The 26,996-nt window shown below is 39.9% G+C and overlaps 1 protein-coding gene across 1 annotated transcript in view; it reads left to right on the forward strand.

Moving 5' to 3' along the window:
- Nucleotides 1-1,222: 1,222 nt before the first annotated feature.
- Nucleotides 1,223-26,996, forward strand: part of TACR1 (tachykinin receptor 1) — a 184,651-nt gene continuing 158,877 nt past the window's right edge. The window contains exon 1 of the mRNA XM_027554791.1: nt 1,223-2,401. Within this exon, the coding sequence (XP_027410592.1) occupies nt 2,013-2,401 (389 nt within the window). The 5' untranslated portion in view covers nt 1,223-2,012. The remainder of the gene's footprint in view (nt 2,402-26,996) is intronic.

Here is a 26,996-nt window from a genome sequence, read left to right on the forward strand (position 1 = left end):
AGTCAAGGCTATGGTTTTTCCTGTGGTCATGTATGGATGCTGAGCACCGAAGAATTGATGCTTTTGAACTGTGGTGTTGGAGAAGACTCTTGAGAGTCCCCTGGACTGCAGGAGATCAAACCAGTCCATCCTAAAGGAAATCAGTCCTGGGTGTTTATTGGAAGGGCTGATGTTGAAGCTGAAACTCCAATATTTTGGCCACCTGATGCGAAGTGCTGACTCATTTGAAAAGACCCTGATGTTGGGAAAGATTGAAGGCAGGAGGAGAAGGGGACGACAGAGGATGAGATCGTTGGATGGCATCACCGCCTCAGTGGACATGAGTTTGGATAAACTCCGGAAGTTGGTGATGGACAGGGAGGCCTGGCCTGCATGAGGTCGCAAAGAGTCGGACAGGACTGAGCGAGTGAACTGAACTGAACTACTGGGGAACCCTTCCTACTGCTTCTCTGGACCCTGTTCCAGCTTGGCCATTTGAAATGGCCTTGGAGTAGGAGACAAGGTCTTAAAAGCCCGCCAGGGCTGGGTATGGAGTGGGGAGCGAAGACTGGCGGACCTCTCCTCCAGTGCTTATGCAAACTTGGCAGCGGGTTGGTGAGAGGAAGACGAATCCCCGACGCTACCGGGGATGGGCTCTGGCCCACAGTCCCGGGAGGCTCAGAGGCAGAGGCTGCAGGTTGCTGGACCGCGAACTCGAGACAGGGGGTGCTGGCAGAGAGCCCAGAGCTGCGCGTCTGGGAAACACACTGGTTTTAGCAGAGAGCTCAGCCCAGTCCCCACTGCCTGCGCAGGGGCCTCATCTGGAGAGCTTAGCTGGGGCTTTTCACGGAGCAAGGGGCCAAGCTCCCAGGGGAGCTGAGGAAGATGTTCTCCAAAGCTTAGAAACTATCACTTCCTCCCAGGGATTCGGTCTACTAGTGAAAGGAACTAAGTATTTGGGGAGTGTTTCGGGCTGGAGCGAGGTGGGGAGCGCAGCGTCGGCACGTTATCCCCACACATCGCCAACACCAACCGCCAGAGGCAGGGGCCTCTGCAGAGTTACGGCAGCATTCCCGCCCTCTTTGGATGTTGGGTGTCCATCCCTGCAGCTCCTTCCCAAATCCTTCTTTTCCCCTTTGGTTCATCTGTGCTTGCAGCAGCGGACCCCATCTGGCGCAGTTACTCCAGGGCGACCTAGCTAGCGCCCCCTCCAGGATTGTGTTGGGAGCACGCACGGTTTGCAGACTCCCACAGCAGGTAGCAGCAAAAGGCTTGGTGGCTGTGATGGTGCAGTGAGCCGGTTGTCAACAGATAGTGCAGCTGCGGCCCTGTGAAAGAGGGCCGGCGAGTACGCAGCCCAGGTACTGCCCCTTCTCGGTGACGTCGCTACAGCCTGTTATAAAGACCTCGGGCGCAGCCTGCCAAGGTTCTGCTAACTCCCAAGCTGAGCAGGACTTGAGCCAAGAGGCGCCTGCAAAGCTGCAGGCGGCGGCGGCGGCAGCGGCGGCGGCGGTAATGAAAGCAGAGGAAAAAAATCTCCAGCTGGACCCAGGGCCCCAGAATCCCGGCCATAGACTCTGACTTTTACAGGTCGTGCTGTGACTAATACCTCCCAGCCTTATCTTCGCCCCCAAGTCCTCACGCAGCATAGGGCTTTGCCTTTCTCGCTACAGGCAGGAAGAACAGCACTTGGAAGCAGCAGCAGGTGCAGTAAGGTGGGGGGGTGTCTCCTGCCTCCTGCAACCGTGACCCGTGGAATTTCTTTCTCTGTTCCAGCTCAACGCGGGAGAGACGCTGTTTGCAGATTACAGAACTCAAGTGCTTCCTGAAGCTTAAAAGTGGAGGAATTCAAAGCCAAGGATATACAGCACATCTAGAAGATTTTATTTGAGCGTCAAGTCTTCTTGTAAGGAAGGGGTTCTGTCCAGAAAGCGCCTACGAGCCCTCCCGTCTGGGTTAAACAGGGCTCAGGACCCTGCTGCAAAAGGGTCTGTGTGTGTATAGAGAGAAGGGCTTAATCACTTAGCAGAAGAATGGATAACGTCCTCCCAGTGGACTCAGACCTCTTCCCAAACATCTCCACCAACATCTCGGAGCCTAACCAGTTTGTGCAGCCAGCCTGGCAAATTGTCCTTTGGGCAGCTGCCTACACTGTCATCGTGGTGACCTCCGTGGTGGGCAACGTGGTGGTTATGTGGATCATCTTGGCCCACAAGAGAATGAGGACAGTTACTAACTACTTCCTGGTGAACCTGGCCTTCGCAGAGGCCTCCATGGCTGCATTCAATACAGTGGTGAACTTCACCTACGCAGTCCACAATGAGTGGTACTATGGCCTGTTCTACTGCAAATTCCACAACTTCTTCCCCATTGCTGCTGTCTTTGCCAGTATTTACTCCATGACGGCTGTGGCCTTCGATAGGTGAGCTTGACCTTTGTGGAAAAAGGGAAAAAGTATCTTTAAAGGAAGATAGCATTGCTATGGAGCTTCAGGGTGGAATAGTGCATGGTTCAAGGTGGAGATTGACCACTTGCACCACTGGATTTGTACTGACAGCTAGCCGAGTCAGTTGTTGATGGGGGATTTTAATCTTATCTGATGCTTTTCTTTTCTGTCTCTCTTTCCTTTTCTACTCCTTTCCATTTTTCTGTCTCTTTTCCATTACATGTACATATGTGTGTGCAATCACTCAGTCGTGTCCGACTCTTTGCAACCCCATGGATTGTAGCCCGCCAGGCCCCTCTGTCCATGGGATTTTCCAGGCAAGAATACTGGAGTGGGTTGCCGTTCTCTTCTCCAGTGCATTGTTCCCACATAGGGAGTGAACTTGCATCTCCTGCATTGGCAGGTAGATTCTTTACCACTGAGCCGCCTGGAAACATCCCCCCCTTTTTTTTCTTCATTTAACTCTTTTTTTCCCCTTCCCCACTCATCTCCCTGACATTTTTCCTTTCAACTCCTGCTTTGCTTCTTTCCATATATTCCTTCTGTCTTCTGCCTTTACAGCCTAAAGGGGATACCCAGGGTATAGCCAAGGGTCTGGCCCCTGACTGGGGTACTGTGAATCCTTGCAGGGCTGCTCTTCTGCTGTTCAGCCTTTGGATGCTTTCCAATTTTGAGTACATGTAGGCAAAATTCCTCATTTTCACTTTTTCCTGAAGATTCAGGGGCTTTTTGCTCCCGTCTTACCCCTCTAATATTATTTGGATGTTAAGAGCATTCCATTAGAATCATAAAATGCAGAATTCTAATTAAGCTCTGTCTATGCTGCTAGGAGTTCTCATTCAGGAATGAGAGGCAGCTATGTTGTTCTTAAGGAACTCCACATATAGGGATCCAGGAGTTTTTCAAAATTTCTCTTGCCATGTAAGGTCAATGTTTTTAGACTGTCTGTATCCATAGAGAAACATGCTTGGCAAAGGCAATCAAAGGCAATTGAGAGCTTTTTCCTGCATTCGACAGGCTAGGGTTCCAGAAGCTGATTAATAGTGAAAATGCTGGCATTTTCAAGTGGGTCCTAAGGTGGCATGATGGAAAACTAATTATTAGAGCATAGCTCTATTTGTATTGACTTTTTGTGAGTGCCCTAGGTCTCTAATGTGTATATCTATAGGTTCACAAGTGTTAAATGTTTACCTAGGATGTGGAGGTATGCTTAAAACACCTGCCACTGTGATTTTGAAATGGGTCCTTCTGATGGCCTTGCTGAGATAAATAAATATGAGAAACCCAAAGAAGAAGCTATGAGAAAAGCTTCAAAAATTTTTTCCCAAAATTATTGAACTCTTTTGCATAAAATTTGTAATTGATTTGAGCGGATTCTATAGCCAAATCTCTTTTTAAATCAGAGGAAACTATGTTTCTTTTGCAGTGATATCCAAATGCTGATTTTTAAATTCCCTTTATGCAACTCTTATGTGCTTAATATGTAATGTGAAAAATAAATTGTGGTGAGTCAATTTATATTTTAAATGTAGGAGAGGAACCAATTACTCAAAGTGGTACTGAAATGAATTTTTTGAGAATGTCTCTCTTACGCTACTCTGGTTTTTAGATATTTGTTTTGCTGGATGTCAGATACACCTGTAAGTCTTTCTGCAGTGACTTGCTCCCTTAACTTCTCAGCCCCCTTAAACTTAGAAAACTCACAGCATGATGCATAACTGATGCAGTGAAGCCTGATGCCATTTCAGCTTTACACATACTATCTTGATTATCCCTAACTTAGAGGGAAAGTTGATATTTTTACTTCATTGGGTACTTGTGAGCTCAAGGGAGACCCGACAGTCAGTGTGAGCCCAAGCATTCAGTAGCTGATGGAGCCCCAGCAGACAGCTCTCCTGCTCTGGCTTAAACAGCAATGACATGCTCCATAGCTCTTCTCTTTCTCTTTGCGCTTAGAAGGTGAGGGGTAGGGTTCAGGGTCAAGGTCTTCACAGTGGGTTGCGAAAGGAGCCTGATTTTGGCTGCCTTGACTCTGACATCTCAGACTCCACTGTTTGTCTCTAGGCAAACCACACACAGGACCCTGACTCTCTGTGACACCCTCAGTAAGATCAGAAGGTCTCTGGTGTCAGAGCTGAGGGAAATGACAAGAAATGCCACTTGTGCCTGATGTGCAGGTTATCAACGGCATGCTCAGGGTTAGAGTTCAAGGAGAGTTAGGGATGCTGCCTCAAGGCTGTGTCTCTAGGTTCTCCAATGCTCCTTCTGTTTTTCCTTGCTCAGCCTCGTGAGCAGAGTGAATTAATCCCCTTAGGCCCTCCAGTGAATCTAGCTCCCCTACAGGCATGGTCATCCATTCTTTCCCTAGAGTGTTTTAGAGAGGAAGAGGCCTCCATATGAATGATTTCTTCTTTACTCCGCCATGGCAATGCAGACTTGGAGGAAATGTTAAATTACCTTTTTGTATGCTCCTTGAATTTTTAACAGGTCATCTTTGAATTATCTTAAAAAATAAAAGCAACATGGTTTTCCTGATTGTAAAATTAAACCTTGTTCATGAAGAACATAGACACAAAAATGCAAATCACCCACGACTCCACCATGCAAAAGTAACACCTGTTAACATTTGAATTTCTCTTTTTATGACTATTTCATTACATTATTGAAGTAAGATTCTAGGTAATTTGGTAGGTTATTTTTTTCCATTGATATTAATGGAAAACATGAATAATATTTTCTCATGTTATTAACACTCTTCAGTAACATAATGGTAGTGGCTTCCTCTTAATATTATTCCATTATATGAATGTGCTATTATTACTTTAACCATCTCCCTACTGTTGAGAATCTGCTAATTCTGTATGATAATTTTATTTTGTTTTCTTGATTGTTTCCTTAGGGTAGATTCCCAGAAATAAAATTACTGGGCCAAATGAAATGAGATTTTAAAGAATGCTTCTTCCTAATTTTAAAGAATTCTAAACCCTGGGCAGAGCAAGGAGCATGTCTTTTCTGTTTTGTTTACTTTTATCTCCTCAGAATGAAGAAGAGTACTTGGTACTTAGCAGTCACTATATGCTTACTGATTAAATGAATGAGCAAATAAAATAATACATGCTCCTATAAAAACATTTGGAAGAACATTATCAATGGCACCCTCAGGGTTTATAGCTATTTTCAAGGTAGTCAGGCCTCAAGGCTGTATTTCCAAGACCTCCATTTTAAAAAGTGTAAACAATCTACCATTCCAATACAGAAAACTAGATACAGGTCTGGAACGCTATACTTACTTTTTTGTGTTACTTATGCCACATAGAGTCACTCATATTCAATATACATTTTGGATCATAATAAAAACAGTTTCAATGGTTGTTTTTTTGTGTGTGTTTTGTTTTGTTTCATTTTCCAAATCAGGAAATAGTTTTCAAAATAAGATTTTTAAAGGATGCATTATATTGCATAGCTATAATCATTTATTTAATCATTCTTCTAGTTTTAGATGTATATTGTTTCCATTTTGAATGATTACAGGTAACTGTGAAATTAATATTCTTGACAGAAATCTGAGAGCATCCCTTGTTCTTTTCATAGAATAAACTCCTGAAAGTTGAATAGCTGGGTCAAACTGTCTTGGTAAGCTTTGCCCATTTTCCTTCTAGAAACAAAGTGTAGGCAGAGAAAGAGACTTGAGCTGCAGATGGTAGAACTGATTTCAGTCTTTCCTGTAAATTTTCCATAGAGTGAAGGGAGAGAGACAGAGAGAGATAATGAGAGTCCCTTCAGAAAGAATACCCATTTACTGAAGGCAATGGTTACCTAGAATTTTTTAACGTTGCAGAGACAAATATACTAAATAATATTAGGTTTACTAATTAAACTCCAACAAATACCAAGGATTTTTCTTTTTAAAACTCTGTAATTTCTCCCACTCAAAACAAAATTTTAAAATTCGTATTTTAAAAACTAAAAGGTATGTGTGTGATGTTTCATGAAATTGGAAGTTGGAAGACGCTGAGAGGGGCACCTTCGCTCCTCAGGAGCCAGTGACGATGACTGGGTCCAGTTCTGTGAAGCAGCATCCAAGAAGAGAGGAGGGGGAACCAATCCTTAAGCCCCACAAGAGGGGCAGTAGAAGCGAATGGGAACCTGACTTGGAACCCAGCTCACAGCAGCCAGAGGCTCAGAAAAGTGCTAGTCTGATAACACTGTTTCTTTACCTGGCAGGGGCTGTTTTAATTTCAGCAAATGAAAGGTAAATGTTGCTTACTTCTCAGACTGGGTCTAAATAGATATATTGTATTTGAGTGAAAGAAAACATCCAAATGATGATGGTCTCTGGACAATATGAAATTTGTTGAGGACCAAAAAAATATTTCCTCATATAGGGGTAACGATTGAAGGTAAAAGAGGGAATGAACTCTCTGAGAGATTAAAAGAGGAACCAAGACATGCATAAATAACAAAACTCTGCTTACTGATTCCCTGGTCTCGATCCCACTCCCAGTCGTACTCAGCTACAAGTCTAAACAGCCTGCTTCCCAAGTCTCTGCTAGACCTGCAGTCTGTCCTTGAACCTCACCTTGGTGACAGACTTGGACCCCATTGTATATCTCAGGGCAGTCCTTCTCCATCACACCCAGAGGCAAGTCTTTCCACTAATTTATTTTTTTTTAATTTAAATTTATTTATTTTAATTGGAGGCTAATTACTTTACAATACTGTGTTGGTTTTGCCATACATCAACATGAATCCACCATGGGTGTACACGTGTTCCCCATCCTGAACCCCCCTCCCACCTCCCTCCCTGTACCATCCCTCTGGGTCATCCCAGTGCACCAGCCCCAAGCATTAGATAGATCTTACAGTCCATGACTAAGCACCCAGGTGTTGCTGAGAATGTTCATTCACTAGAAGTTCATCCCTGGTAACTGATCCTGTCTTTTCAAATCATGAATCTTGAATATAAGGGTCGATACAGACCTTCTTGAGTTTTTTACATCTCGGATGAACCATTTGGCTGCAGGACCTTTCCTGGAGAGGTCTGCTGCCCACCTGCTTTGGAGTTGCCCCCCTGCCCTTGCCACATCCTTTCCCAAATCATAGGAGCCCCCAGGGTCCTGAATGGTCAAAGCCCTTGTTTTGGTGGGGGTGGGGGGTTGGCTGTCAGAAACATATATGGGTTCAACTGGGGGAAAATAAAGAGTAATTTTCAATGTAAAAGCACATCATAGGACCACTTGACTACTATTACTGTTGTTCAATTAGAAAATAGTAGAATAAAGATTGTAAGCGAGAAACACTCACTGTTAAACTGGAAAAAGATCTCCAGTCCATCAAGGGATGGTGCCACCAGGTACGTGGTTCCTGAATCAGGGCCTCATGCTTTCCCTCAAAGGGCTTATGATACATAATGATTTAAAGGTAACTATAACATAAGGTGTTACATGATAGGTTTCATAAGTATTGTACAAATTCTATAGGAGTGAGGAGGCAGGAGGTAATCTAGCAGTGATGATCAAGAAAGGCTTCAAAAGGTGATAACTGATTTGAGTCTTGAAGATTGTATAAGATTTTTAAAGAAGATGTTAAGGAAAGGTGATATTTTAGGTAAAACAAACTATACAACAGCAATATGGAAATAAAAAGTTGCGAAGTATTTGGGGAGAATGACAGGCTGACTCAATTTGAGTGAATTCACAAGTGAATCAAGAAATGGATGGAGGAGTTGGTCAGAAGAAAATGAGTATAGTTTTTGTTGGATTTTATGTGAAAATATAATGATAAGTTTGAAATGCCCAACAAGCAATTTGAGAGGTGGGGCTAGAGAAGAACCTAGGGAAACAAAATCTATATTTAGGAATTTTCTGAACAGATGGCTTATTGGAAATTTGAAAGTAGAGAATATCTCTTTTACCTATATATGTTTCCGGAAAAGAAGCCAGGGATTCATGGAAATGTTCTACCAGGTATTAGAAGGGAGAAAATAAGAAACAGAGAGGTAGTGGAATAATCAGAATACGTGGAGTGACAAAAATTAAGAGAGGTGAGTTATGATGGGTTATATTATAGTATCATTAGAATCCAAGGATGATGACATTAGTTTTGGCAATTAGAGAACATTGGTGAGCTGTTAGAGACAGTGTCAGCACAGTATGAAGTGGGGGTGGGGGTGGATAAAATTAGATGCAATGAGGGAAATGGCCTCTTATTCATCCATTTGTCCATTCAGCAAAGCTTTATTGAGCACTTACTATGTACCAGATGCTAATGCAGTAAAATATTGCCTTTGCCCATCTGCTCTCAATCTTCAACTATCAACAAAGTTACGAACACCATTATAACCCAATGCAGTTAGTACCATGCAGAGGGAGTTCGGAGACAAAGGAATGGTCTACCCTTGGGAATGTGGGAAAGGCTTAGAGTAAAATAAAGAAAAGGAAGAGGAGGGGAAGAGGAAATAAACAGCAAAGTACAGAGAAAACAATGTGAAGTTTGGGTTTTTAAAGTAAACTTCAAGAGCATTGGATTGGGGACCATCATAATGATTTAGTCATGTTTGTCACCTGGAAACTAGAAAGAGGATTTTATATTAATACAGTTTATAATGGTACCTTATGGGGCATGTTCTCCAATACACTGTCTCATCTAAGCCTCGATACCAATGGGGATTTTGTTTCTACTTTGGATAGACTATTAAAAACAATTTCTTTTAGTATCATCCTCATACTCGCCACTCCCTAGTAACTTGGAGACCCATGCAACTTGCATTCATGTGCCTTAGACATCTGCCTGTACGCTCCTGCTCAAGGTGGCCTTTGAATTCAGTATAGTCTAAGAAAAGTGATATAAGGGTCCTACTGTTTCAGAGAGGATGTTAGAGCCCTTTTAACAAATTTTCACTCCGATAATAATTCAACCCCACAACCTTCTAAATAGCATCATTGTAAGAAGATCAAATTCTGCTTAAATATTTTACTCAAGTTGTCTCATTTGTTAAATTCATTCCATTTTGAAGCTTTATAAAATCATTCCTTTTGTTGAAAGAATAATGACCCTGATTTGGGGCTGCCCTTACTAATATAATGCCTCTTCCCTGTGGCCATATCTCTGATAGATCCATCCTGAAGCTTCTCTATTTTGGTTAACTGTCCCTAGTTCCTTCATCTTTCCATCCTCATTGTCTCTACTTGCTATTCCCATTTGCTCAAGTCAAAGTCGCTCAGACGTGTCTGACTGTTTGTGACCCCATGGACTATACAGTCCGTGGAATTCTCCAGGCCAGAATACTGGAGTGGATAGCCTTTCCCTTCTCCAGGGGATCTTCCCAACCCAAGGATCAAACCCAGGTCTCCTGCATTGCAGGCTGATTCTTTACCGGTTGAAGCACCAGGGAAGCCCTGTGGTCCTTTTAACTGAGAGTTTAAATAATGCCCAGAACTGAGCATTACCCTATTACCGTTACCTTGTCCAGATCCGCCTGCTGTAGGGCTGGTGTACTACCTCTTGACTTTGTCTTCTTAGACTTAGTTCAGGCGCTGCCTCTACTAAGAAGCTGACCTTAATCTGCAGGTCTAGTGAGGTGTCCTTCCTGTGTATTCCTGTCATTCATGCAGGATATTTATATATCGTTTATGCAACTCTCTGTAACTTGTTGATCTTTCCCACACCCTCCCACCCACTAAATTGCAAGCACCATGAAAATAGGAATGCTTTATCTGGTTTCCTGTTACCTGGCACAGAATAGGAACTTATTAAAGTGTGTATATAGTGGTTGATATGACTGTACTTCTCTTCTGCATGCACCAACCAAAATCTGAAAACCAGACATCAGACAGACTTCAAAGCACACCTATGATCCTATGCCTTGAAGAAAAGAAAAATCAGACCAAATTTCTGTCTACCATGATGTTTTGCTACAAAATAGAAAATTTTTGGTTTCAAACCCCTGTTCAAGAATAACTACATGTTCTAATTCACCTGTCTCTTCCAGACTTCACTTGACTGGTCCCCACTGGATTCCCAACCCACACCCTGTCCCCAACAGGTATTATACCCCAGAAGAATACCTTTGATTGAGAGAGGTGTTTATCCTTTCTCCTTTAGCTCCAATCTATCAAGGCATACTGAAAACTCTGAGGTATTTCATGGACCCTTTTGTGGTCTAACTATTGCCATCCCACTGGCTTTTTCTTCAACATCCTTGCTAGCAAGAGGGTGTTTTACTTGTCTCTGCTTTACTTGTCTTTCCTGAGGCAGGACCAGCAAAATCTGTCCTCCATCCAGCCCTCCAAGTGCTATATCTACAGTATTTGTTGAACACCTAGACTATACCATATTAAAATACCATCACAGACACAGGAACATTTCAGCAGAGTGGCCTAAGGAAGTCATAGACCTTGAGGACAGACTGGGAAACTGACTTACTTTAGAAACTGATTTGCCACCTTTAGAAGCTGTGTTTCCAACTTTCGGAAGGACTATGAGAAATGCTGGACTGGAAGAAACACAAGCCGGAATCAAGATTGCCCGGAGAAATATCAATAACCTCACATATGCAGATGACACCACCCTTATGGCTGAAAGTGAAGAGGAACTCAAAAGCCTCTTGATGAAAGTGAAAGTGGAGAGTGGAAAAGTTGGCTTAAAGCTCAACATTCAGAAAACGAAGATCATGGCATCCGGTCCCACCACTTCATGGAAAATAGATGGGGGAACAGTGGAAACAGTGTCAGACTTTATTTTTCTGGGCTCCAAAATCACTCCAGATGGTGACTGCAGCCATGAAATTAAAAGACGCTTACTCCTTCGAAGGAAAGTTATGACCAACCTAGATAGCATATTCAAAAGCTTAGTTTGCCAACAAAGGTTTGTCTAGTCAAGGCTACAGTTTTTCCTGTGGTCGTGTATGGATGTGAAAGTTGGACTGTGAAGAAGGCTGAGTGCCGAAGAATTGATGCTTTTGTTTTTGTTTTTTATTTTTAATTTTATTTTATTTTTAAACTTTACAATATTGTATTAGCTCTGCCAAACATCAAAATGAATCCGCCACAGGCACACCCGCGTTCCCCATCCTGAACCCACCTCCCTCCTCCCTCCCCTACCCTCCCTCTGGGTCGTCCCAGTGCATCAGCCCCAAGCATCCAGTACCGTGCATCGAACCTGGACTGGCGACTCGTTCATACATGATATTATACATGTTTCAATGCTATTCTCCCAAATCTCCCCACCCTCTCCCTCTCCCACAGAGTCCATAAGACTGATCTATACATCGGTGTCTCTTTTGCTGTCTCGTACACAGGGTTATTGTTACCATCTTTCTAAATTCCATATATATGTGTTAGTATACTGTATTGGTGTTTTTCTTTCTGGCTTACTTCATTCTGTATAATAAGTTCCAGTTTTATCCATCTCATTAGAACTGATTCAAATGTATTCTTTTTAATGGCTGAGTAATACTCCATTGTGTATATGTACCACAGCTTTCTTATCCATTCATCTGCTGATGGGCATCTAGGTTGCTTCCATGTCCTGGCTATTATAAACAGTGCTGCGATGAACATTGGGGTACATGTGTCTCTTTCCCTTCTGGTTTCCTCAGTGTGTATGCCCAGCAGTGGGATTGCTGGATCATAAGGCAGTTCTATTTCCAGTTTTTTAAGGAATCTCCACACTGTTCTCCATAGTGGCTGTACTAGTTTGCATTCCCACCAACAGTGTAAGAGGGTTCCCTTTTCTCCACACCCTCTCCAGCATTTATTGCTTGTAGACTTTTGGATTGCAGCCATTCTGACTGGTGTGAAATGGTACCTCATAGTGGTTTTGATTTGCATTTCTCTGATAATGAGTGATGTTGAGCATCTTTTCATGTGTTTGTTAGCCATCTGTATGTCTTCTTTGGAGAAATGTCTATTTAGTTCTTTGGCCCATTTTTTGATTGGGTCATTTATTTTTCTGGAGTTGAGCTGTAGGAGTTGCTTGTATATTTTTGAGATTAGTTGTTTGTCTGTTGCTTCATTTGTTATTATTTTCCCCCATTCTGAAGGCTGTCTTTTCACCTTGCTAATAGTTTCCTTTGTTGTGCAGAAACTTTTAAGTTTAATTAGGTCCCATTTGTTTATTTTTGCTTTTATTTCCAATATTCTGGGAGGTGGGTCATAGAGGATCCTGCTGTGATGTATGTCGGAGAGTGTTTTGCCTATGTTCTCCTCTAGGAGTTTTATAGTTTCTGGTCTTACGTTGAGATCTTTAATCCATTTTGAGTTTATTTTTGTGTATGGTGTTAGAAAGTGTTCTAGTTTCATTCTTTTACAAGTGGTTGACCAGTTTTCCCAGCACCACTTGTTAAAGAGATTGTCTTTAATCCATTGTATATTCTTGCCTCCTTTGTCAAAGATAAGGTGTCCATATGTGCGTGGATTTATCTCTGGGCTTTCTATTTTGTTCCATTGATCAATATTTCTGTCTTTGTGCCAGTACCATACTGTCTTGATAACTGTGGCTTTGTAATAGAGTCTGAAGTCAGGTAGGTTGATTCCTCCAGTTCCATTCTTCTTTCTCAAGATAGCTTTGGCTATTCGAGGTTTTGTGTATTTCCATACAAATTGTGAAATTATTTGTTCTAGCTCTGTGAAGAATACCGTTGGTAGCTTGATAGGGATTGCATTGAATCTATAAATTGCTTTGGGTAGTATAGTCATTTTCACTATATTGATTCTTCCAATCCATGAACATGGTATATTTCTCCATCTATTAGTGTCCTCTTTGATTTCTTTCACCAGTGTTTTATAGTTTTCTATATATAGGTCTTTAGTTTCTTTAGGTATATATATTCCTAAGTATTTTATTCTTTCCGTTGCAATGGTGAATGGAATTGTTTCCTTAATTTCTCTTTCAGTTTTCTCATTATTAGTGTATAGGAATGCAAGGGATTTCTGTGTGTTGATTTTATATCCTGCAACTTTACTATAATCATTGATTAGTTCTAGTAATTTTCTGGTGGAGTCTTTAGGGTTTTCTATGTAAAGGATCATGTCATCTGCAAACTGAGAGTTTTATTTCTTCTTTTCCAATTTGGATTCCTTTTATTTCTTTTTCTGCTCTGATTGCTGTGGCCAAAACTTCCAAAACTATGTTGAATAGTAATGGTGAAAGTGGGCACCCTTGTCTTGTTCCTGACTTTAGAGGAAATGCTTTCAATTTTTCACCATTGAGGTTAATGTTTGCTGTGGGTTTGTCATATATAGCTTTTATTATGTTGAGGTATGTTCCTTCTATTCCTGCTTTCTGGAGAGTTCTTATCATAAATGGATGTTGAATTTTGTCAAAGGCTTTCTCTGCATCTATTGAGATAATCATATGGTTTTTGTTTTTCAATTTGTTAATGTGGTGTATAACATTGATTGATTTGCGGATATTGAAGAATCCTTGCATCCCTGGGATAAAGCCCACTTGGTCATGGTGTATGATCTTTTTAATGTATTGTTGGATTCTGATTGCTAGAATTTTGTTAAGGATTTTTGCATCTATGTTCATCAGTGATATTGGCCTGTAGTTTTCTTTTTTTGTGGGATCTTTGTCAGGTTTTGGTATTAGGGTGATGGTGGCCTCATAGAATGAGTTTGGAAGTTTACCTTCCTCTGCAATTTTCTGGAAGAGTTTGAGCAGGATAGGTGTTAGCTCTTCTCTAAATTTTTGGTAGAATTCAGCTGTGAAGCCGTCTGGACCTGGGCTTTTGTTTGCTGGAAGATTTTTGATTACAGTTTCAATTTCCGTGCTTGTGATGGGTCTGTTAAGATTTTCTATTTCTTCCTGTTCCAGTTTTGGAAAGTTGTACTTTTCTAAGAATTTGTCCATTTCTTCCACGTTGTCCATTTTATTGGCATATAATTGTTGATAGTAGTCTCTTATGATCCTTTGTATTTCTGTGTTGTCTGTTGTGATCTCTCCATTTTCATTTCTAATTTTATTGATTTGATTTTTCTTCCTTTGTTTCTTGATGAGTCTGGCTAATGGTTTGTCAATTTTATTTATCCTTTCAAAGAACCAGCTTTTGGCTTTGTTGATTTTTGCTATGGTCTATTTTGTGTCTTTTGCATTTATTTCTTCCCTAATTTTTAAGATTTCTTTCCTTCTACTAACCCTGGGGTTCTTCATTTCTTCCTTTTCTAGCTGCTTTAGGTGTAGGGTTAGGTTATTTATTTGACTTTTTTCTTGTTTCTTTAGGTATGCCTGTATTGCTATGAACTTTCCCCTTAGGACTGCTTTTAAAGTGTCCCACAGGTTTTGAGTTGTTGTGTTTTCATTTTCATTCGTTTCTATGCAAATTTTGATTTCTTTTTTGATTTCTTCTGTGATTTGTTGGTTATTCAGCAGCGTGTTGTTCAGCCTCCATATGTTGGAATTTTTAATAGTTTTTCTCCTGTAATTGAGATCTAATCTTACTGCATTGTGGTCAGAAAAGATGCTTGGAATGATTTCTATTTTTTTGAATTTACCAAGGCTAGATTTATGGCCCAGGATGTGATCTATCCTGGAGAAGGTTCCATGTGCGTTTGAGAAAAAGGTGAAATTCATTGTTTGGGGATGAAATGTCCTATAGATATCAATTAGGTCTAACTGGTCTATTGTATCGTTTAACGTTTGTGTTTCCTTGTTAATTTTCTGTTTAGTTGATCTATCCATAGGTGTGAGTGGGGTATTAAAGTCTCCCACTATTATTGTGTTATTGTTAATTTCTCCTTTCATACTTGTTAGCATTTGTCTTACATATTGCGGCGCTCCCATGTGGGTGCATATATATTTATAATTGTTATATCTTCTTCTTGGATTGATCCTTTGATCATTAGGTAGTGACCATCTTTGTCTCTTTTCACAGCCTTTGTTTTAAAGTCTATTTTATCTGATATAAGTATTGCTACTCCTGCTTTCTTTTGGTCCCTATTTGCATGGAAAATCTTTTTGCAGCCCTTCACTTTCAGTCTGTATGTGTCCCCTGTTTTGAGGTGGGTCTCTTGTAGACAACATATGTAGGGGTCTTGTTTTTGTATCCATTGAGCCAGTCTTTGTCTTTTGGTCGGGGCATTCAACCCATTTACATTTAAGGTAATTACTGATAAGTATGATCCCGTTGCCATTTACTTTATTGTTTTGGGTTCGAGTTTATACACTGTTTTTGTGTTTCCTGTCTAGAGAATATCCTTTAGTATTTGTTGGAGAGCTGGTTTGGTGGTGCTGAATTCTCTCAGCTTTTGCTTGTCTGAGAAGCTTTTGATTTCTCCTTCATATTTGAATGAGATCCTTGCTGGGTACAATAATCTGGGCTGTAGGTTATTTTCTTTCATCACTTTAAGTATATCTTGCCATTCCCTCCTGGCTTGAAGAGTTTCTATTGAAAGATCAGCTGTTATCCTAATGGGAATTCCCTTGTGTGTTATTTGTTGTTTTTCCCTTGCTGCTTTTAATATTTGTTCTTTGTGTTTGATCTTTGTTAATTTGATTAATATGTGTCTTGGGGTGTTTTGCCTTGGGTTTATCCTGTTTGGGACTCTCTGGGTTTCTTGGACTTGGGTGATTATTTCCTTCCCCATTTTAGGGAAGTTTTCAACTATTATCTCCTCAAGTATTTTCTCATGGTCTTTCTTTTCGTCTTCTTCTGGGACCCCTATGATTCGAATGTTGTAGCGTTTAATATTGTCCTGGAGGTCTCTGAGATTGTCCTCATTTCTTTTAATTCGTTTTTCTTTTATCCTCTCTGATTCATTTATTTCTACCATTCTATCTTCTAATTCACTAATCCTATCTTCTGCCTCTGTTATTCTACTATTTGTTGCCTCCAGAGTGTTTTTAATTTCATTTATTGCATTATTCATTTTATATTGACTCTCTTTTATTTCTTCTAGGTCCTTGTTAAACCTTTCTTCCATCTTCTCAATCTTTGTCTCCAAGCTATTTATCTGTGATTCCATTTTGATTTCAAGATTTTGGATCAATTTCACTATCATTATTCGGAATTCTTTATCAGGTAGATTCCCTATCTCTTCCTCTTTTGTTTGGTTTGGTGGGCTTTTATCCTGTTCCTTTGTCTGCTGGGTATTCCTCTGTCTCTTCATCTTGTTTAAATTGCTGAGCTTGGGGTGTCCTTTCTGTATTCTGGCAGTTTGTGGAGTTCTCTTTATTGTGGCGTTTCCTTGCTCTGTGTGGGTTTGTACAGGTGGCTTGTCAAGGTTTCTTGGTTAGGGAAGCTTGTGTCGGTGTTCTGGTGAGTGGAGCTGTATTTCTTCTCTCTCCTTTCGAAGACTTGGGTTGCTTTTCTGGGTGCCTGATGTCCTCTGCCGGCTTTCAGAAGTTGTTTTGTGGAATTTACTCGGCGTTTAAATGTTCTTTTGATGAATTTGTGGGGGAGAAAGTGTTCTCCCCGTCCTACTCTTCCGCCATCTTCGGGAGCCTCACACCTTGGGGCCGGGCTCCCGGGGGGTTGCGGCGCCGGCCGGGGGCGGCCGAAGGTCCCTCAGGTAAACGGAGCCAGTGAGGACCACCAGCATGCGCCTCCGAGCGACCGAGCAGAATTGATGCTTTTGAACTGTGGTGTTGGAGAAGACTCCTGAGAGTCCCTTGGCCTGCAAGGAGATCCAACCAGTCCATTCTGAAGGAGATTAGCCCTGGGATTTCTTTGGAAGGAATGATGCTAAAGCTGAAACTCCAGTACTTTGGCCACCTCATGTGAAGAGTTGACTCATTGGAAAAGACTCTGATGCTAGGAGGCATTGGGGGCAGGAGGAAAAGGGGACGACAGAGGATGAGATGGCTGGATGGCATCACTGACTTGATGGACGTGAGTCTGAGTGAACTCCAGGAGTTGGTGATGGACAGGGAGGCCTGGGGTGCTGCGATTCATGGGGTCGCAAAGAGTCGGACACGACTGAGCAACTGATCTGATCTGATCTGATGAAGCTCTATGGATAAGGAAACCCAGGGATGAAAAGATGCTTTTTAATGACAGCCATGTGACATAAACCTCAGTGTGAGTGTTAATGTGTGAACTGCCCATTTAATATTTGGGACTCTCCATGGAGTGCATTTCATGTCTTTCACATATGAATGTCTTTCAATAATCTTACATCTGACTTTTGATAATGGAGTTCAGTGTAGGAAAGGTTCCAACAGTGGTTCTATACTTACTAGCTATGTGAATATGGGCAAGATACTTAACCTCTCTGGGCCTCAATTTTCCCATCTGATAAAAAGGATATTAATACAAGTTACCCTGTGGAGTATTGTTGCAAGGAGAGAGGGAAAAGGAAAGGAATGGAACTGCATTAAAAGTTCCTAATCTGCAATCTCTAATAACCCACGACACACCATTATTCTGTCACAGCATCCTCTTGGAGGCTTTCTACATCAGGTGTAACAGCAGCAAGATGAAACATTTATATCTTTCCCCTCTCCCCCCATAAATATAAACTATAAAATACTTCTAATTGAGTCAGCAAACCTGTTTCCAAATGCCATCCAGCATCCTTCCCATCTGTGGAGATGCACATACTCTTTACCATAGCCAAGTATTTGGATATTACATACAGCTGACTCTTGAATGTCAGGAGTTTGAATTGCATGAGTCCATTCATACTCCAATTTTTTCAATAGTAAATAATATAGTTCTACACCGTCAGCAATTGGTTGAACCCACAAATATGGAGGAATAGAGGGCAGGCTATAAATAATACTGTGGATTTTCAAGGGTTGGTGCCTCTAATCCCTGCGTTGTCCAAGAGTCAACTGTGTTACAGCCCAGAAAAACCAAATCATTTTCTTTTATACCATCTCCAAAATTACATGTCACATCCCACATCCTACATGTCCCAAAGACACCACCCTCACATTAAGCTTCATTTGTGTGTTATATGTTTGAGGGAGAACTTGGTCATACCAAAGAACCTTAACTTGCTGCTTGTGTTTCACTGATATTCAATTTGTTAAGTTGTGTTTCTTTTGCCTTTGAACACTTCTCAGTCTTGGAAGTTTTCTTATAAATCTAGGTTGCATGTGTTAAATATCAACTTTCTCTTGTCCTGTGACCAATGCTCCATTTGGTGTTGTTTTTCTGTTGCTAAGTCATGTTTGACTCTCTGCGGCCGCATGAACTGCAGCAAGGTAGGCTTCCCGGTCTTTCTCCTGGAGTTTGCTCAAACTCACGTCCATTGAATCAGTGACACCATTCAACCATCTCATTCTCTGTCATCCCTTCTCCTTTTGTCCCCAATCTTTCCCAGCATTAGGGTCTTTTCCAGTGAGTCGGTTCTTCACATCAAGTGGCCAAAGTGTTGGAGCTTCAGCTCCAATGAATATTCTTCCAATGAATATTCAGGGATAATTTCCTTTAGGGTAGACTGGTTTAATCTCTTTGCTGTACAAGGAGTCTCAAGAGTTTTCTCTAGTATCACAGTTGGAAAGCATCAATTCTTCAGCACTCAGCTTTCCTTCTGGTCCACCTCTCATATCTGTACATGACAACTGGTAAAACCATAGCTTTGACTATGTGGAACTTTTTTTGACAAAGTAATATCTCTGCTTTTTAATATGCTGTCTAGGTTTGTCATAGTTTTTCTTCCAAGGAGCCAGCGTCTTTTAATTTTGTGGCTGCAGTCACCGTCCACATTGATTTTGGAGGCCAAGAATGTGAAATCTGACACTGTTTCCACTTTTACCCTATCTATTTGCTATGAAGTGGTAGGACCAGATGCCATGGTCTTCATTTTTAACTGTTAAGTTTTAAGCCAACTTTTTCACTCTCTTCTTTCACCTTCATCAAGAAGCTCCTTAGTTCCTCTTCACTTTCTGCCATTAAAGTGGTAGCATCTGCATATATGAGGTTGTTGATATTTCTATAGGTAATCTTGATTCCAGCTGGTGAGTCCCCCAGCCCAACATTTCATATGATGTACTCTGCATATAAGTTAAATAAGCAAGGTGACAATATGCAGCCTTGATGTAGTCCTTTCCCAATTTGGAACCAGTCTGTTCCACATCCCGTTCTAACTGTTGCTTCTGGTCCTGCATACAGGTTCCTTAGGAGGCAGGTAATGTGATTTGCCTCCACATTATGAATATTCCTGCCTCCTCCTTTAAGAATATTCCATAGTTTGTTGTGATTCACACAGTCAAAGGCTTTAGCATAGTCAATGAAGCAGAAGTAGATGTTTTTTGGAATTCCCTTGCTTTTTCTATGATCCAGCAGATGTTGGCAATTTGATCTCTGGTTCCTCTGCCTTTTCCAAATCTAGTTTTTACATCTGGAAGTTCTCAGTTCACATACTACTGAACCCTAGCTTGAAGGATTTTGAGCATAATCTTGCTAGTATGTGAAATGAGTGCAATTGTATGGTAATTTGAACATCCCTTGGCATTGCCCTTCTTTGGGATTGGAATGAAAACTGACCTTCCCCAGTACTGTGGCCACTGCTGAGTTTTCCACATTTGCTGGCATATTGAGTGCAGCACTTTAACAGCATCATCTTTTAGGATTTGAAATAGTTCAGCTGGAATTTCATCACTTTCACTAACTTATTCATAGTAATGCTTCTTAAAGCCCATTTGACTTCACACTCCAGGATGTCTGGCTCTAAGTGAGTGACCACACCATCATGGTTATCTGGGCCATTAAGAGCTTTTTCGTACAGATGTTCTGTGTATTCTTGCCATTTCTTCTTAATCTCTTCTGCTTCTGCTAGGTCCTTGTCATTTTTGTCCTTTTTTTGTGTCTATCTTTATATGAAATATTTCCTTGGTGTCTCCAGTTTTCTTAAAGAGATCTCTAGTCTTTCCCATTCTACTTTTTTCCTCTATTTCCCTACATTATTCACTTAAGAAAGCTTTCTTATCTCTCCTTGCTATTCTCTGGAATTCTGCTTCAATTGGGTATATCATTAAGCAGAAAGTATTATATGTTTAATGTACACAGACATATAAACAGAAAAACTGGATATCCTATGGTTTCATGATAAAAAATTAAAATGTTCTGAATCAGGTATTACGAGATAAACTTACAAATTTATAAACAATAGCTGCAATAGTTAAATTCACTTGCTCAGATAGTTAAGGCTTTACTATTTGTAGTAAGACTTTTAAGATATATATTTTCCTTGGTAGATCCTAAGGAAGCTGAGAATTAGCTTTGGGGTGATGGAACCTTTCCGGTAGTTTGAGTTTCAAAAGGCTTTCTCCTTTCATTTCCTTCAGTCTCAGGTTTTACCTGATTGAGCTCCTTTAACTCAGCCTCAGGTTATTGTGCGCAGTATTTGCATTTCTGATTTACAGAGATTTGCAAGACAAAGACGGAGACAGTTGTTTTATTTCCCCCTAAGAACTGGTCTGCCACTAAATGATATTAAAAGAATGATTTGCCCAACAATATTTAAAAAAAATTTTTTTTTATATCCGTGAGAAAATTTTCAACTAAACTGCAAATCGAGGGTTCTATTTGCTACAAAGTTAGGTTTCAATTTATCATGCCTCCAAAAGTTAGCACAAGACTTTCAACAAAGACCCTCTTAAGCCCATAGCTAAAATCACTAATATTATCTTTATTACCCCCCGAATATGAGCTTTCAATTTTAATTTCATATTATGAGGGTTCAGGTAACACTGCTAGTTTCTTTTGGTATGTTTAATTAATGTTGTTAAGGGGCAGATTTATATGCCCTGTCTTATAATATCAGGTAGGGGAAGCATTCCCCAATGAGATTCATAATATTTATCCTACATTATAATTAGGCACAAGAGATGTAACCATCTTATATAAATCCATTTAAATATACCAGTTTATATAAATTTTCATTGTGCCAATTATTATACCTTCAACTTTTGTTTCTATTAGAATCCCATCAGCAAGTTTTTTTCCAGTCTTAAAAGATGCATGTGTTTATGTATATACGTATACATGTGACATATTTTGTTGTTTACTTGCTAAGTCATGTCTGACTCTTTTGCTATCCCATGGCCTCTAGCCTGCCAGGTTCCTCTGTTCATGGAATTCTCCAGGCAAGAATACTGAAGTGAATAGCCATTCCCTTCTCCAGGGGATCTTCTCTTCCCGGGGATTGAACCTGCATCTCCTGCATCGGCAGGTGGATTCTGTACCACTGAGCCACTAGGGAAGCCCATGGAACATACATATCTAAGTATATATATGGGATGTACTTGACTGGTGCCCTTTAATGCTGGGGACTAATGGGAGGTTTCCTTTTGGTTCATTCAACTGTAGTGCTGTTGCCATAAAACCTTGGCTTCCTCTGCCTCTGAAGTTGAATAAAAATTACAGAGACAGAATTTGGAAGAAACAGAAAGATGACTTAAATCTTCAACCAGTAGGGGAGAGAACACAGTAGGCTCGTGCCTCAGGAACTGTGCCCCGCCTCCTCTGAGAGCTGAGAGACTGCATGTAGCCGGGGTCTCATGGTCTTAGAGTAAATGATAGGATCAAAGTAATGAAAGTCTTGCATTCTTCTTCTTGTTTTATTTCAAAAGTCATAGCTGGCATCAGGTAACCCAGTAATTGGGTTTGTCTTCCTCTGGTGTATTGTACTATGGCTTTCTTTCTGAAATGAAAAAAGAAAGAAAACTACAAGGGAAAGCTGTCATAAAGGTAAGCTCCAGGTACAGGATGTAATTAGCATAGAGTTAAAGGGTAATAGGTGCAGGATATAACTCATGCAGAGTTAGGGAGGTGATAGGTGCTGGTAGTAGTTTATATAGTAGCAGATTGGTTTTGAGAAAAGCAAACTTAGTTACAGACTACAGATTAGGAACAGTTAAAGTAAAAACAAGTGATCAGGCCTGCTCACTGTTCTCTATATCTTCTTTGTTCTCACGAAAGGGAAAGAAACAAAAGAAAAACTCATTCCTCTTTTTTTCTATTTCACTGCAACAAATTCCCTCTGTTAGTTTATTCCCTCCATATCAATGCAGGAGGGGGAATAGGTATCATTCTTGCTTGGCAGAGGACAGAACCTTAGTTTTGCTCAATTTGATGATCACCAGCTCTTGGACCCAGGGGCTCATCTATCTCTTACTTCAAATTTCCCTATTTGAACCCCAAGAAATCTTTATTAGGAGGATGAGGGATAATAGTCTGTCTTCTGTAGCTTCTTCAGGCTGGCACATGATTCATAGACCCCACCTAGGTGGGGTCATGGAATTCTTGCCCTGTTCATTAAGGGGCTGCAGGGTGGGTTTTGTAGTTATTCCTGCAGGATCTGTTCTGAGGAGCGGCTGTAATGTCTGCATCATTGTTGCCTTGAATTGGGTCTGTTGTAGCCTGGAGGAGACAAAACTTAACAAGTGGTTTAAAAAAAGACAGAGGCCAATGATCAGTAAAAGAATTACTGCAACTAGTTAGGGGTCAGAGAAGGAGTAATAACCAAGTTACATTTGATAACAATTTTGATTATTGTCACAATAGAGTCAGTGCTTGGGTTATCCTGTACAAACAAATGGAGACATTTGGAATCAGTAGATGGAGGAGTGACAACCAGATATTAATAGACAAAATAGATCTTATTTCTTTTTAGGAATATAGGCCTGATTCCTAATCTAGACTTAACACTTTGAGGAGATGTAGCCAGTTGTCTCGGTTCATCCAAGTAGGTTTTAACCTTTAATGTGGCTATTGGTCACTACATATGTGTTTTTTCTTTTTGCTAACATATGATCTAAAGCAACTTCATCATCTAAACATATAAGATGTACATGGGGAAACCTTTCAAAGGTAAGACTGTAGCCACCAGCTACTAGCAGACATTGCTTTGAGAATGCCTTATGGCACTCCAAGGCTGACACAGCTCGGAAAACTCAGCTTCTTAACAATACAAGGGCTTGTCTGAAATCACACCATAGTGTCACCTATTTATTTCCTTAGATGTCTGAACAACACTCTCTTTTGACTTTTAATAGCAATTTTCCCCTTAATGGCCAAAGCAGCCATCACTGTCATTGATGTTAGCATTTCTCTAGGTATGAGAAGATGTAAGAACCAGAGCCCATAAAATCTTCTCTTAAAAGTATCTTTCTGAAGGCCTATTCTACCAGTTTTTCCAGAGCACAGAGGGCCTCATTCTTGATCTCCACCAGGATATCCTTTCAGTGGGTATTCATGGTCGGTAGATGTAGTGACCATGATTTAATCTTTGTAGAGGTAGATGGTGAATGCCAATTTCCAGTTGGAAGATCCTCTTCTGGGTCATAAATTTGACCATAGTTTGGGGAGCATTTCATGACAGTTTTGTCCCATGGTGCTAGGAATCTCATTCCCAAATCTGGTGATTTCATTGACAGGGCACTCAATGCTCTGTTACTGGTTTAGTCCATGAAACAGTATTCAAAATTCTCTGGGCTACCTGTGCTTATTAGTCCCTTGTGGTCCAAGAGAATATTTGTTTTTGTTGCTTCTTCCCATATCTAGAGTTACACTGTTACAATCATTGATCTTATACAGAACTACATATCTAATCAACTGCTTCAAGTCACCTAGTTATCATTATTATCCTGCTTACACACTGGGTACTGTAAGAGACAATAATTTTATAAAATAGGCAGGATATAAGTAATGTAGCTAGTGACATTGGCAAAGTCATAGTGTAGCAGGGAGACAAAAGCATAAACAGTTTGAAAACAAAGAACAAGTTATAACAATGACTAGAATGACTAACTATAATCCAGTTTGCAGTAAACCATCAAGTCCATAGGAAAGCCAGTTGGAGAAGCCAAATTCTGGCAGGAACAGGTAGAGAGAAAAACAGAAATTTTTCATCTTTGTTTACAAAGGCATACTTTATCAATTTGTTGTAAGCCACAGCATAAGAGAAAAGGTTTTTCTGAAAAACAAAGATTCAAGCTAGTATATTTTCCAAAGTCATAAAGTTATAAATCATATTCATCAGTTCATTCAGTTCCAGATTGATCCTGTTGATCTAGATGAAGTCATCAAGTTTGCTATCAGAATTTTGTCAGTGGTATTTTTGTCAGTTCAGTGGTATTTTCTAGAGACTATCAGAAACTTATATTTGCTTAGAAAGTTCTTTTTATGAGTCTTCTTGAAAATCTTCATTTTTGTAACAGCATCAATATAAAATAATTGTCTGTAAAGGACAAAACTTAAAATAGCATGGCTAGAGATTTGATGAGCAGGAAATTTGGATATTTCCATAACATATAGCAAAGAGTGAAAAAGCTGGCTTAAAACTCAACATTAAAAAAAAAACCCAAAAACTAAGATCATGGCATCCAGTCCCATCACTTCATGGCAAATAGAAAGGGAATAAAGTGGAAATAGTGACAGACTTATTTTCTTGGGTTCCAAAATCACTGCAGATGGTGACTGCAGCCATGAAATTAAAAGATGTTTTCTGCTTGGGAGGAAAGCTATGACAAATCTAGAAAGTGTATTAAAAAGCAAGGACTTCACTTTGCTGACAAATGTCTGTCTAGTCAAGGCTATGGTTTTTCCAGTAGTCATGTATGGATGTGAGAGTTGGACCATAAAGAAGGCTGAGCACTGAGGAATTGGTGCTTTCAAATTGTGGTGCTGGAGAAAACTCCTGAGAGTCCCTTAAGCTTCAAGGAGATCAAACCAGTCACTGCTAAAGGAAATCAACCCTGAATATTCATTGGAAGCACTGATGTTGAAGGTAAAGCTTCAATACTTTGGCCACCTGATGGGAAGAGGCAACTCACCGGAAAAGATCCTGATGTTGGGAAAGACTGAAGGCAAAAGGAGAAGGGAGTGGTAGAGGATGAGATGAATAGATAGCATCACTGACTCAATGGACATGAATTCAAGCAAACTCTGGGAGATAGTGGAGGACAAATGAGTCTAGTGTGCTTCATTTCAGAGGGTGGCAAAGAGTTGAACATGACTTAGCAACTAAATAACAGCAACAAATAACATTTTATGTTAACAACTAGAATGAGGACTGAAAACATATATTATATATAAATTCTGAAATATCTATATTAATGACATTTATCCATACACTGTAGCCTAAAGTTCACCTCCAATCATTTGGCAATGCTTATGAATTTAAAATACCAAATAAACTTAAACATTCCTCCCTAAGATGTCTCAGAGATGTTTCTTTGAAGCATCCCAGAGTCAGCTGAAGGTTAAAATAGCTTTAGTTAGATTTGACACTTGGGAAGTTTGTTAGGACTATCAAAAAGTTTTAAAACAAAACAGGGTCATAGGTCACTGAAACAATACTTTTTTAACCAAAGCCACAAAATGTTTAAAAGAAAACAAATGCGAATCATTCAAAGGCACAGAAATTCACACAATATCTTATCAAAGAGGAGCGCTTCTAACATAGAGAAATCAAATTCCAGTCTTGCAATAGCTTACTTAACAAAATCCATTAACTTAGTTAACTCCAATCTAAATTTAGTTGATCCTGACCATGTATGAAACTTCTTCCTCCTCATCATTTTCTGTATCCAGCCTGTCTCTCATTTTCCATCCAAATAAAGTCAACCAGATCATTCTTTTTTCTCACTAAAATATCCTTTCATTCCTCATACCTTCTTTACTGAAAATATACACTTTCAGTAAGCACTTTCAGTCTCTTACTGTACACTGAAATGTCTGTTATTCCACTAGCTTTAATTATATGTTTAAATTAGAATCTTCAACTCTTAAGACCCTAATTTTTAATGAAAGCTAAGAAGTAAGCAATTATGAACTCTCTTTTACATTTGCATTCTATAGATTGGTAAGCACAAATATCAGTGATAATTTCTTAAAACACCTGCTTTCTGATAGAGAAGAACAACTCAGGCTAACACCAAATATTTTCATTTATATTCCTAAATATGTTAATTTCTCTGTTTAGTAATTGATATTTCAGTATCCTCTAGCTAGTTAATAAACTTCCATCACTTAAATTAACATAACTCTAGAACTTAAGGTTACAAAGTACCTGGAAAGATCATCTTAAACAGACATTTCTAAAATACAATTATTTAATGGTTTACCCCAAATCTCTTATCTCATTTACATTTGAAGTTTTTTCAAAGCAAGTTATTTTTCTTACAACAGATATAATAAGGTCTTATTTATTAAATCTAGGTACAGTAAAGTAGTATACCTAATTTTGATGACTTTAAAGATGACTATATCAATTGGATCCACAAACTTAAACATTAATACCAGGTATCAAGTTAATTTTGAGAATTTCTGAGTTCACATGAATCTGAAATTTCTTTAGGCAGGTTTCTTTACATTTAATTTGTGAGCATTTACTTTTTAATTGAATGGAGCATTTTATAAATTCAGTTTTGATAATACTTTTCAAAGGTAGAGTTATTGCATATGTATAATGTGTACACAGACATAAACAGGCAAAACTAGAGATCTCATGACTTCATTAAAAAAAAAAGTTATGAATTACGTATTATAAACTTGAAGAGATTTCTAGTCTTCCCCATTCTATCGTTTTCCTCTATTTCTTTGCATTGTTTACTTAGGAAGTCTTTCTTATCTCTCCTTGCTATTCTTTGGAACTCTGTGTGCAGATGGGTTTATCTT

This window comes from Bos indicus x Bos taurus, chromosome 11 (genome assembly GCF_003369695.1).
Source record: "Bos indicus x Bos taurus breed Angus x Brahman F1 hybrid chromosome 11, Bos_hybrid_MaternalHap_v2.0, whole genome shotgun sequence".
Taxonomy (NCBI): domain Eukaryota; kingdom Metazoa; phylum Chordata; class Mammalia; order Artiodactyla; family Bovidae; genus Bos; species Bos indicus x Bos taurus.